Source organism: Schistocerca cancellata, chromosome 7, assembly GCF_023864275.1.
Source record: "Schistocerca cancellata isolate TAMUIC-IGC-003103 chromosome 7, iqSchCanc2.1, whole genome shotgun sequence".
NCBI classification, from domain to species: domain Eukaryota; kingdom Metazoa; phylum Arthropoda; class Insecta; order Orthoptera; family Acrididae; genus Schistocerca; species Schistocerca cancellata.
In genome coordinates, this window is record NC_064632.1 from 183567816 (window position 1) to 183581931 (window position 14116).

The 14116-nt window shown below is 42.1% G+C and overlaps 1 protein-coding gene across 1 annotated transcript in view; it reads left to right on the forward strand.

Annotated features, from left to right (window-relative positions):
• LOC126092627 (malonate--CoA ligase ACSF3, mitochondrial) overlaps positions 1–14116 on the forward strand; it is a 78286-nt gene that overhangs the window by 48735 nt on the left and 15435 nt on the right. Inside the window, exons 9-10 of the mRNA XM_049908346.1 lie at positions 1126–1304; positions 13212–13430. Coding sequence (XP_049764303.1) covers positions 1126–1304; positions 13212–13430 — 398 coding nt within the window. The remainder of the gene's footprint in view (positions 1–1125; positions 1305–13211; positions 13431–14116) is intronic.

A 14116-nucleotide genomic window follows, 5' to 3' on the forward strand; every position in this document is an offset into this window, starting at 1 on the left:
TCAGATAATTTGTAGAAAGAATAGGAAATGAAAAATGTTTTTTCTTTTTTTAAATTTTCTTTTTAATTGGTTGGCATTCCTAAATTTTATATTGTGTTAGATGAGAGGTGTCAAATACATTTACACCCCAGTACATACCACACCTATGAACCCTCAACAGAAGGCAAAGTCTACATTAAACTTATTTCTTTGTCCAGTGTTACAGTTATATATAATACAGCTCAGATGAAACTGAGGAACTACAGAATCAGTCAAATTGGCTGTTTTGAAAACTTGCCTATCTGTTATGACAATATTTTTGTTTGTGGAACTTTGATATTTTGTTGCTTAATTCTTATCAACAACAACTGCACTTTAGGAATTGTAGAGATGTAGCCATACTCATTGCTTTTAATTCTCACTATATACCTATAACAACACCAGCAGCCATTTTGGTTGCTTTACATATTTTTATCCACCTAGGTTGTCAAAGAGTACTACAAATGTTCCCTTGACCTTTTCTGCCTATGGTTGACATGATATTACAAAGCAAACTGAAGCTACTGACCTGATTATTCCATCTCATTACACCTAAAGTGCTTGGTCATGTGTAAATCATAATATGGTTATTGAAACTAGCTCATAAGTTGTTAGACAAGGGTGTTATGGTATTGGAAGAGGAAGAGGTAGGCATCAGTTATCTTTAGCAATTTTTGTGGCGTGTTCAAAAATCGGAAAAAGAAGTAGCAGAATGGAACATTTTAGATCATACCTTAAAGCATCTGGAAGACTACCACAGCAAAATGTTGTACACCAGATTGCAACACAAATGCCGCTTGTAGTGAGAAATAAAAAGTCACAGTGCCACTTCTTAGACGATGATCTTAACTCGCACTATGCACAGAGGCAGAAGCTCACAAGCAACTTGGAAATAACAGTTGCTGTATTCCTCTTTCTGAGTTGAAATGTGATCTTCCCTCCTCCCTTTTCCATGCTCACAATATGTACAAGGCCCATAAACATTAATATTTAATGTGAGTCAGTGTACCCACTGCAGCTTTTGTCCCCTGATCAATAATGTAAAGAAATCTTTGCAATTATGTACTTAACATGTCTCAAAAGATAAGGAACTTCATGCATTTTCAGGTGACACAGCTGTTATAGAGGATGGCTACTACAGACTGCTCGGTCGGACATCAGTTGATGTCATTAAGACTGGTGGATATAAGGTGGGTGCAGTTGACATAGAAGCCAAGCTGTTGGCGCATCCAGCATTGGCAGATGTTGCTGTACTTGGTGTTGAGGACCCCACCTGGGGACAAAGGGTAAGTGTTATTATCTAGTGGGTTCCTGTGAGTCATTACAGCCTAAATTCCTTAAAGAGTTCAGGGAATTTGTGGTCAGAAGTTGTAAGATATTATCTAATGATAACCCAAATGAACACATCCACAGCCTCATTGACACTGATTGCTTATCAGTGGCTGCTGAAGCCAAACCAGTGTTGTTGCTTCACCGCTTCAGCCATTGAGCTCTATTATTGAAATACACGATACTATTTTTCTAGATTAAAACAGAAATAAACTGAAATTTATGCATATCACAACTATAATAAGTCTGTCACCTTTCCATGTTATATATAAATTATGAGTTTTACAGAGTATTAGTGAGCCATGTGCTGAACAGTCACCTTTTTGTGGCCTTTCTAGGCGTATGAAAAAGGGACGGACCAAAAACTTATGCATAACACTATGTTGTCCCATATTATTGTGAATATGAAGCTGACGGTTGCATGCAGTATCACTTCTAAGATTTTAGACGATGCAGTCTTTGTCTTGGAAGCAGCAACAAATTTTAGTTGGAATATTGTTACTTCACCCCTTCAGCAATTGAGCACTGTTATTTAAGTACGCTGTATTGCTTTCTAGATTAAAACAGAGATAAACCAAAATATATGCATATTATAACTATATTGAGTGCCTGTCTCTACCACGGATCATTCTCCCTCAAGTAATGAAACCGTAGTTGTTTTTACGTGTGCCAAATGGTATTGTTAATCAGAATTTTTTCTGAAATCCTTATGACCTGTGTGGAAGAGTGCATATACCACAGCAACAATTTCAAATGGAGATAGACATTTCTTGCTGCAAGCATGTCTCAGCCGTAAGCATGTGGTGTGTTCTGGACAATTCATCATGATGAAAACCCCAAATATCTGAGACATGACTAAACAAATGAGGATGATCACAGGATTGATCTGCCAATCTTGTCAGAGATTTATAAAATCTTTTATTTTATCTGTCCTATTTTTTTACCACTGTTAAGGAGATGATGTTACTTTTGCTTCTGTCCTTTTTAAAATAGAGATCTGCACTACTTCATTGACTCGGATAGATTAAAATTAATGACAGAAGTGAAATGCTGACTACTTAAACAGAAAACAGACATCATCTGGTTTATTCCATCATGTCACCAAGTATAAAATAATAATAATAATAATAATAATAATAATAATAATAGTAAATACTAATTGTAGCATCTTATCAGTATAAATTAAAGAAATCAGTCATGCCCCCATCCACACATTCCTTCTGCTCATACAAGTGAATAAATTTTCGTCTCTCCTTTCACATTTTTGTGTTGTGGTAACATCTAAATGTTATGCCAACAGCCAAATTAATACTTCAAATGAGATCATGTTGTTGTTTTTGTTGTTGATGATGATGATAGGGGTGTAGGGCTTTCATCTGAAGACTGATGTGATGCAGCTTTCCATGTTTGTCTGTCCTGTGAAAACCTCTTCAGCTCTGTTTTCAGTGCTGCCACCTCTAGCCATCTGAAACTGCTTGCTGTAGTCAAACCTTCAATTTTTACATCCCACACTTTGTTCCATTTCCAAACTGGCAATTCCTTAATGCCTCAGGATGTTTTCCTATAAACAGACCCATCTTCTTATCACGTTGTGCCACATATTTCCCGTCTATCCAGTTCTATCAGTACCTCCTTGTTAGTATTCCACCCATCTGATATTCAGCATTTTTGTGTTGTACCCTATTTTGAAAGTTTCTATTCTCTTCTTGTCTGAACTGTTTGTTGTCCACATTTCACTTCCATATAATGCTATATTCCAAACAAATACCTTGAGAACTAATGCTGTGAGAATGGTTGTGAGTCATACTTGGGTAGCTCAGTTGGGAGACCATTTGCCCACGAAAGACTAAGGTCCCAAGTTTGAGTCTTGGTCCGGCACAGAGTTTCAATCTGGCAGGAAGTTTCATATCAGTGCACACTGTGCTGCAGAGAGAAAAATTTGTTCTGGACCTTGAGAAAATCATTCTTAACATTCTACCCGACGGGAGGCCCCCGTCACACGCCATTATTATTAACTTATATTTGTTCCCAAAAAATTTCTCTTTTACAGATGCTTTCCTTGCTGTTCCCCTGCAATTTATATCCTCTCAACTTTAGACGTCATCATTATTTTGCTTTTCAAATAGTAAAACTTATCAGCTACTTTTAGTGTCTTTATTTCCTAATCTAAGAGTGCGCACACAAAGAAAGCAGGTTACCTGCATATCAGGGGCCAGCTTGAGGCTGCTTGAAGTAGCGTTAAGAAAATCACCATTTTATCTAGTGGTACAGGTGGGTGACAGCACTGACTGCTGCGAACTATCACTGACTGCTGCGAACTCGCATTGTCTGCCTAGTCTGGATGAATGAAACAGTCATTGCCTAAGCTGTAGACAGGCACAATTAAGACACTTCTACATAAACTTTCTGCCATAGCCCTTGTCAGATGAAAGCTGTGGCTGAAAGCTTATGTTAAGTCTTTTAATTGTGCCTGTCTCTAACTTAACACGAGCAAACTATATTTTCCTGCTCTGTTAACATACTGAAATTTTCTTTAGACTTGGGAGGAGACCTGTATCTGTCTGCAGACCCATGAAAATTGGATTGTACATAGTGCATTCACTTCTGTTCTTGTGTGCAAGTGATACAGCAAAAATGAGATATTCATAACATCTGGGGTACCTTAAAACAGTTTGAGATATCAAAACTAATTTTTGGCAAATGATGGCATGTAAAAAGGAGAGTATTTTGCCGCATTGTTAACAAGTAGCTGTGTGTGTGTGTGTGTGTGTGTGTGTGTGTGTGTGTGTGTGTGTGTGTGTGTGTACTGTGCTAGAGAAAGAGCAAGAGCTTGAAAGCTAATGTGAATTCTGTTTCCTAATGCATGTTTCTGTTTACCACACATCAATCCCCTATAGGTGAATGGTTGCATTTCCCTATTTGTACGTACTATTTCTTTGGATTTGTAGGTGTTCTAATTCTTAGGTGAGCCTCTCCTTGTGTGAAAGTGTTTGAGCTCTATGGCCAGAGTTTTTTTCTTTTCTGAATTTCTTTGTGACATATGTTGCTGGCTTGAGGTGTGGAGACACAGAAGTCAGTGTGCGTACACTATGACCAAGCTATCCATCCATTCTCCCCTTAACTAACACATCCTCTTTTTCGAGTTACATCATGAATTTTATATTACTGTGCCTAGTATTTAAACATTTCAGGACTCTTCAAATTTTTCTGCTCCATGTGACCACACTACAGATGGGTCACCCAAGTAGTGATAGAAACACTCTGGTATCAATGTAGCACATTCTAGTGTCTTTGGTTAGGACACTGGACTCGCATTCAGGAGGACGATGGTTCAATCCCGCGTCCGGTCATCCTGATTTAGGTTTTCTGTGCTTTTCCTGAATCGCTCCAGGCAAATGCTGGTATGGTTCCTTTGAAGGGGCACGGCCGACTTCCTTCCCCGTCCTTCCCTAATCCAATGAGACTGATGACCTCGCTGTTTGGTCTCTTCCCCCAAACAACCCAACCCCTAGTGCCAAAGTTTTCCACGTATAGAGAACTGGTGAGAACAGGCTAGCCATTGCCAAACCTTCAGTTTGTTCATAATATTTTCCATCAAACAGAAAATTTCCGTCAAACATGCTTAAATGTTCTGTGAAATAATCATTGAACTTTCCCAAGGAGTCAGAAAGTGGGATTCTTGTAAAGAGGGAGACTACATCAAAACTGACCATAATATCTATTTCCCGGAGTCACAGTTGTCTGAGATGGTACACATAGTCAACAGAGTTATGGTTATGGTGTTCACGCTTCCCCACATATTTGCTGAGAATGCGTTCCAGAAATTTTGTCGGCTGGTATGTAGGTGCACCGGTATTTCTAACTGTGAGTATTAGAAGAATTATGCGTGACTTAAGGCTGAAATACACAGTTAAAAAAAGAAAAATGTTCTTCTTTTCTTTTCTGTGGCCACATGGACTTTAATGAAGTAGGAACTGATACTCGAGCAGGTGAAGCTGGACTTGCTGGCCATGTTTTGTTATTGGTGGAAATGCCTCAAACCTATTAATCACATGTAGGCAAGTAGCTTTTGGTATTTCCCACAAAGTACTTGTTCTGTGAAAACTGTTATAGATTTGTGCATGAACTGCAAGCTACAATCAGTTGACCAGTTGTTGCCAACTGACGACTCATGCCCCGTTCTCACAGCTTTACTTCTGCCAGTATCTCGTCTCCTACCTTCTAGCTTCTGTAAAGTTTGGAAGGTAGGAGTTTTAATCTGTCAGGAAGTTTTAATAGAAGACTGTGTTTCTCTTGTACTACTGATAAAGTAAACAATGGCCATATGGAGCTGGTTGATAGTTGCCATGCAAACGGTAGACCACTCCTCCTTACAGATCATGCAGTAACCACAGCCCTAGTAGTATATTGCTTCTTAATTATGATTACGGCAATGAATAGTGACTAACATATTGACTAGTAAGAATATACTGTTTTCACTTCTGTCAAATTTCCCTTTATATTGCTTCTCAAATTTCTAAATAAGTGTGGTTCATGTGAGGTGCAATGAATAGATTGTAGAATAGTGTGAATATACTCACATGAAATGAGTATTATCATTAATTGCAAACAGAAGGTCAATTACGTTTCAGCAGTAATATAATATGAATATCGTTGTTTCCAGCAGCAAGTTCAAATTATTAAGTTAATGTGTCTCCAATGAGTTTCCCTCCCTGCGGGGCTGGGGGTAAGAGTAGGCCTGCGGTATTCCTGCCTGTTGTAAGAGACGACTAAAAAGAGTGTTGTAAGAGGCGACTTAAAGGAGTCTCACACGTTTCGGCTTTTACGTGATGGTCCCCTGTTGGGTTTGACCTCTGTATTTCCAAATTTTCCCAAAGAGCGAGCCAATTGGGGAAGGGCTTACATGGTGTGTCATGTCCATTGTGCATGGAGATCTTTAGCACACTCTCTCATCATCGCATTGCCGTCCTGATCACTCTCCATCTCTTGGGTGAGGATACATTCCGGTGTGCAGTTTCTGCCATGCACTATGCAGTGTCGCTTTCTGCCCCGACAACGACCATGGACTTCTTTGCACTTGATATCCAACACGGTAGCCAGTCTGTTGTGGTTGAGCCGCCGTGTACCCTGTTGGGTGTAGCCCCCTGACAACACAGGGATCGCTCTGCTGATGCCTGCGCCATTAACTCCCCACGTATGCCAAGGAGTAGATGCCTATCTCCCTGGGACATCAGGAATCCTGGCAGTGGCCATCCTGCCAGGTGGCCCTTGCTGCAGCTGGGTGGCGCCTGTGGGGAGGGCCCTTGGTCGGAATGAGTGGCATCAGGGCGGACGACATGCAGTGAAGCATGGCACATCTTCTCTTGCTGGTGGCCAGCTGCCAGCAGTCTCTAAGGGTTCCAGGGCTCAATTTAATGCAAACATTTATGACCCCAAATTGTTTCTCTCCCTGGCCACACCATGGGAGGAACGAAAGGCTAAGGATGGCAGCAAAGCTTATTCGCCTCGGTACCTAGTATGTAAGAGAGCTGATGGGGAATCCTTTGTGTCTATGAAGCCTCCGTTCTTTGTAGAGCATTTAGAGGACAAGTTTGGGGAGGTGGAGGGCTTGTACAAAAAGCGGTCTGGGTCAGTCTTGATAAAAACACTATCCTCTGCCCAGTCACGGGTATTACTCGCTTGTGACAAGCTGGGAGATGCTTCTGTTACTATCATCTAAAATCTTAAATATGGTCCAGGGTATTATCTTTTACAGAGATCTTCTTTTACAGTCTGATGATGAGCTGCACACTAACTTAGAGTGATGAGGTGTCCATTTTGTCTGGTGCATCCACCAGGGTCCGAGGGATAATCAGGTTGCCATCGGTGCCTTCATCTTGGCCTTCGAGGGTGACACATTACCCGAGAAGCTGAAGGTGATGGTCTACTGCTGTGTTGTCAAGCCGTATATCCCTCCCCCAATGCGGTGCTTTAAGTGTTGGAAGTTCGGCCATATGTCTTCCCACTGTGCTTCCAGCCTCGTATGTTGAGGTTGTGGTCGTCCATCCCATCCCAATACTCCATTTTCCCCGCCTCTCATCTGTGTCAGTTGCGGAGAGCACCATTCCCCTTGCTCAACGGACTGTAGGATTCTGTAGAAGGAAAGGAAAATATGCGCATGACAACATCTTATGCTTCCACCGTCACTACTGTTACCGCCCCATCCATTGCCCCAATTCCAGTCAGCTCTCAGAGCCGTAAGACTACACCTGCCCCCTTGCTCCTGCACCACCTACCTCGGGAGCAGCACCCCTCGAACCATCGCGAAGAAGCCACAGGCAGCTGGTCGTAGAGCTTTGCGGTCCTCCTCTGTCCTGGAGACTGAATCAAAGAAGCCCTCCCAGTTAGAGCACCACAAGGAACAGTGCGAGAAATTGAAACCAATTGAAACCGAAGACACCTAAGATCAAGGAAATTGTGGTGGGACCCACACCACCGCTACCTACAAGCTCTGCGTCTGAGGATGAGGTGGAGATTCTGGTGTCCGCTGAGGACCTAGATCGCGCTGGACCCTCAGACACTATGGATGTCACTCCCACAGGTACTCAATCGGTGGCAGCAGGTGACAGTGGCGTAATCTGCGTCCTTGGTCCCTTCACGCCTTTTTTGGCCGCGGACAATGTCATTCTCCAGTGAAACTGTAGTGGTTTTTTCCACCACCTTGCTGAGCTCCGCCAACTTATCAGCCTTCACCCTTCCTTCTGTATTGCTCTCCAGGTTTCCGGCTATGCGAACCCCTGCCCTCTGGCTATTGGGGTGGTTATAAGAATTGGGCAGCTTATGCGAGGATATCTGGCGGAGTCTGCGTCTACATCCTTGACTCTCTTTACAGCAAGTGTGTACCTCTTCAAACACCTTTAGAGGTTGTCGCTGTTCGGGTGTGGACGCCTCAGGCTGTTACTGTGTGCAGTATCTACCTTCCACTGGATGGTAATGTCCCACAGCATGTATTGGCTGCACTGATAGCCCAACTGCCACCCCCATTTCTGTTACTGGGCAACTTTAATGCCCATAACCCTTTGTGGGGTGGATTGGTGGCAACAGGCTGAGGCACTGTTGTTGAGCAAGTGTTGGCACAGCTCGATCATTCCCTCTTAAATAATGATGCCCCCTGAACATTTCAGTGTTCATGGCACGTACTCAGCCATCGACCTTTCGGTCTGCAGCCCTAGCTTTCTACCATCTGTCCAATGGAGCATTCATGACGACTTGTGTGGTAGTGACCACTTTCCGATCTTTCTGTCACTGCCGCAACGTCACTCACCTGGGTGCCTGCCCAGATGGGTTTTGAATAGGGCTGACTGGGACTTGTTCACCTCCATTGCCATTATTGAGACTCTTTTTCATGACGCCATTGATATGGTGGTTTAAACGATCACCACCGGCATCGTTTCTGCAGCGGAATCGGCAATTCCTGTTCTTCCGGGTCCCCTCGGCAGAGGAATGTGACTTTGTGGTCACCGGAGATCACTCAGGCAATTAGAGATTGCAGGCGGGTCCTCCAGCATTATAAGTGGCACCCGTCAGTGGGACACCTCATTACCTTTAAGCGGATCCGTGCCTGAGCCCGACGCCTTATTCGCCAATGGAAGCAGGAGTGCTGGGAATGGTATGTCTCCACTGTTGGCATCCATACCTCTCCATCACAGGTTTGGAGCAAGATTAGGCGACTCTATGGGTATCGGACACGCGTCAGCGTGCCTGGGCTTTCCCTGAATGGAGCAGTCTGTACTGAATCAGACACAATTGCAGAACTCTTAGCAGAGCATTATGCTCAGAGTTCCGCTTCTATGAATTACCCACTGGCCTTCCACTCCCTGAAAGAGCAGTTGGAACATCGGAGACTTTCATTCAATACGCGCCACCTCGAATCGTACAAAGCTCCATTCAGTGAGTGGGAATTCCGAAGTGCCCAAGCCGCTTGCCCTGATACGGCTTCCAGGCCAGATCACATCCACTATCAGATGTTCAAACATCTCTTGGTGGACTGCCAGCTACACCTCCTCGACCTTTTCAACCGTATCTGGGTTGAGGGTGAGTTCCTATCCCAAAGGCGGGAAAGCATCATCATCCCCATGTTGAAACCTGGCAACAACCCACTGTAAGTGGACAGCTACTGCCCCATTAGCTTCACCAATGTTCCCTGGAAGTTGCTCGAACGCACAGTGAGCCGGAGGTTGAGTTGGCTACTTGAGTCTCGGGGCCTTCTGGCTCCGTCCCAGGATGGGTTCCATAAGGGCCGCGCTGCTACCGATAATGTGGTCTGCCTGGAGTCTGCCATCCGAACGGCATTTGCCCGCCATCAGCATCTGGTTGCCGTCTTTTTTGACATGCGGAAGGCGTACGATACAACGTGGTGACATCACATCCTCGCCATGCTTCATGGGTGGGGTCTTAGGGGCCTGCTCCTGATTTTTATTCAGAATTTTCTGTCCCTTCATTCCTTCCGCGTGCAAGTTGGTTCCTCCCAAGTCCAGGAGAATGGGGTCTCGCAAGGCTCTGTCTTGAGTGTCTGTTTCTTTTTAGTTGCTATCAATGGGCTAGCTGCAGCTTTGGGAACGTCCGTATTGGCTTCTTTGTATGCTGATGACTTTTGCCTGTACTACAGCTCCCCTGCCATTGCGGTTGCTGAATGGCGGCTACAGGGCGCAGTCTTGGGCCATCGTGCACGGCTTCCAGTTCTCAGCCACCAAGACCTGCGTCATACATTTCTGCTGGCATTGCACTGTTCACCCTGAGCCATGGCTTTCTCTTGCCATGTTGGAGACACATTGGTTTTTGGGCTTGCTTTTTGATACCTGGTTGACTTGGCTCCCTCATATTCAGCAGCTTAAACAAACATGCTGGCACCATCTTAAAGCTCTTCATTGCTTGAGTCACACCAGCTGAAAGTTAGCCAGAGCAAGAGGGGTAGCCCCAGCGCAAGGTCCAGGCCGACCACGTGGCTGAGGATTCCATGTTGACGCTGTGTCGAGGACTGTGCTTTGTTTTGATGAAGGAGATTTGTATCCCGGAAGTGCCAAAGATGGCGGACTTTGTGAAACCATAATGGCAGACATTTCACAAGCTCATGTAGAAATTAATAAGAGACAGAGGAATCATGATACCTTACAAAGAAACATGTATATTACCATTATTTGCACAATGATTCTGATGGTGTAATCAGTTTTTCAATATCTTTATTAGTTTAAAGTTTAGTATCTGACTGTAAATTATACAAGTAACACCCAGCAACGAATTTCCAAAATCTAATCGGTTCATCTTATTTTGTCGATTGACATGTCTTTAGAATGTTGTTAGTGTAAACCTAAATTGGTATGAATTACAGGCATGTAACTTGAATAGTACATGAGTTATTGGAGGTCAAAGTGACCGATTACTATTAATCATGTCAGGCCATAAGTACTCCACAGTTACACGAAAAAACAGTAGCAGCATGCTTATAAATATATTTATTCGTCTATGTCTTTGTTTATATCCGATATATACTATTCATGATGAAATTGGTCAAATATTTACTGTGTTTTAGAATGCACTGACACATTAGGCTACTGGCCTGCTTTTGTTTCTATTCCTTTGATATATGTTTATTTGATTTGTATATGTATTTAATAATGTGTGTTAGAGTGTGTTTATGGTCCAGCCATAGGAATACTTATTTAATTTCAAGTTATTTAAATGTAAATCCAGTATTTCTTATGTGTTTCAATATGTTTTTGATTGTGTGTTGGCTTGGAGAAATGGCAAGAGCGCTCTAGCCAATCACAGCGCTCGTTAATGGGGAGACTGTATGGATGTGGGGGAGGAGCATCTGGTTGCACTGGACATGAGGAGTGCTGGATGTGGAGGCGTGACGGGCGGTCACAGGAAATACTTGGAGAGTGCAGCAGTTTACAGGAGATAGAAATATTTCGTAGTGCCGACTTGTGCACTTGAGAGGTTTCATTGGCTTCTGCAGTGAAGACGTAGTATGCGTTTAGAAGTGAATATCTCGCAAGCTGTGTTGTTGTTCGTAATTAATTACGTGAAGTAGGAATCTATTGTTTCCCTGTTATTCAACTTATATTTTATTTAATTGCTGGACCATCGACACCAATAAGTGTTTTGCAGTAACAAACGGCATTCTTAAAAGTACTCATACTATTGAGCTCATTGTTTAAAGTCATTAAAATAGTACCTGCGGATTTTATTTAATTACAATCTTTCATTTATAAATTTCTGTGTTACATTCACAATTCGCAATTACCGAGTGATAGGAACCTTCGACCATTCGATTCATGTGTGTGTTCATGTTGTATATTGAAGACTCAGCATATTTGGCTTGTAATGCGGCAGTTACATATCCCAGCCCCTAGACAGTGAAACCAGCCAAAACTTTTAATATTTCAACTCTGTGTCTGAGGGTACATAGCTGAGGGCCACACCATCATTTTTATTATCAATTAGCTCTTCTCTGTCATGAAACCAAATTAAAAAGATATTCACGTTCTAATATGTGACTTACTTTTGATAATCACTGTAAATTATGGCAGATAAAACTTATGAGTGAAAATAATCAATTTTTGATAATATCTCATCTGGTAAGTCTCCCCTGATCCGGGCTTCTGGGTGATTTTTCCGAACTCTACCCCATTTTTATACCTCACCAGTCATTTTCCTTCACACCTCTTTCTTCCACTTCAATCCTTGTGCCAGAAGAAGAAGCCACTTGCACCAGAAGGTTGCAAACTGTAATATCTTTTATATGTGTGTTCTCCTGCCACCGCTTGGTAGGTAAGAAAACTTGTAACACAATATTGGTTAAAACACTAAAGTTGGCCGTCTTCATAAACAGAGAACCGTAGACATGAAATCTACAGTTTGTTGCCAACAAGGAAGTCGTTTGTTTTAGAGATATCTTGAGTGAGAAAGAGTGTGGATATTGCCATCGTGTTACAGAGCATCTTGAGGAGGAATGTTTACATCTGACATCATGTCATAGCAAACTAAGACCACACGCCTAGTACAGATTAGTGTATTTCATGCAGAAATAACAAGAAGTCATGAAAGCCATTATAGAGATGGCCATCCTCAAAAGTTAGGTTAGACTGTGAAATTAAATTAAAGCTATTGTAACACAACAAAATGAGCAAAAGGAAGGTTGCTACTACAGTCATTATCATCAGATCCCGATTATCATTAAGGCAGTGACTCGGCATACTTTCCCACCCTTCCAAACACCACGCACCTATAATACATGCAGACGTGACCCAACACGCTGACAATGAAGATCTTTGTTAACATGCTAATGCTACGTTACATGATCAATAACACATATAGTGTGCTTTTTCTGCTTTGTTCCAAAGCTGACTTTTAGCAGGAATACAGTGCCGTCCTTGCAGAAATCTGTTTAAAATTAATATCAAAGTTTGTGATAACGTTAAATAAAACGTAAGATGCAGGAAATGTTGTAACATGAAATTATTGATAATGGGAAAGCATTGTATTGAGGGAATATTACTACTGTTGCGACTGGAAAGATGATCATAAAATGTGAGAATGCAAAAACAGTGCCGTCCTTGCAGAAATCTGTTTAAAATTAATATCAAAGTTTGTGATAACGTTAAATAAAACGTAAGATGCAGGAAATGTTGTAACATGAAATTATTGATAATGGGAAAGCATTGTATTGAGGGAATATTACTACTGTTGCGACTGGAAAGATGATCATAAAATGTGAGAATGCAAAAACAGCATTCTACTGTAATTCTAATAGTTTATTATTCAGCTGTTTCAAAATTTCAAATATTACCCACATAACTCAGGTATTATTACATTTATTACAGGTTGTTGCTGTAGTGGTCCCAGAAGAAAATAAGACTGTACCAACAATAGCAGAGCTACGTGAGTGGGCAAAAGGACATATGGCACCTTATGCTATTCCTACCCAATTAAAAGTGGTAGAACAGCTGCCACGCAATGCCATGGGCAAGGTCAATAAGAAAGATCTTATCAAGCAGCTGTTTCCTTCCAAAAGTACTGGAACAGCAGCGGCTGCTAAATAGGTAAGAACTGTACTTGAATTAATTGTAAAGCAGGTTTTGTCTATCTTCCACATACACTAACACTAAATTTAGTGTCAACAGAAGGAAAATTTGTTGCGTGTACATAGTGTTGTGTGTATCATCAAGTAGTAATTAATAATTCAAACCTGAGTGTCGTAACATTCACAGCCAGGATTGTGAAAATATCTTTAGTTCCAACAAAGGTTTCAAAGTTGAGAAGTCGCCCTTAGTCTGTTGACAGTGGATTCCTGTAAACTTTCAGTCCACATTACAATTCATTTTTAAGAAGATTCTTATTCCCTTTTTATGTTAGAGACAACCTTAAACAGGGGTTTTTCTTGAATAGGGGTTTTGTCAGAGTACATTTAAGGAGTGACCCTGAAGCATCATTCAAATGTGTTTGGCTTCTGCACAACTGCTACTATATACAATGTGTGTTATATCCAGATCCAGAGGCTGCAGATGACTTTTATTGTTTGGAGGTACAATCTTGACCTTTGTATTCTTCAGAAATTGTTTCCTTGGGATTTATGGGGCTCCGTCAGTAACAAGTATAAATTCCCATTCTTCTGTACCCTTCTTGGCAGCTAAATGCTTGAGAAAAATCTCATAAAGATTTCTGACATTGTCCAGGCACTGCTGTACACTCAAAGTAGCGTGTGTTCCCCCTCCCCCCCCCCCCCCCC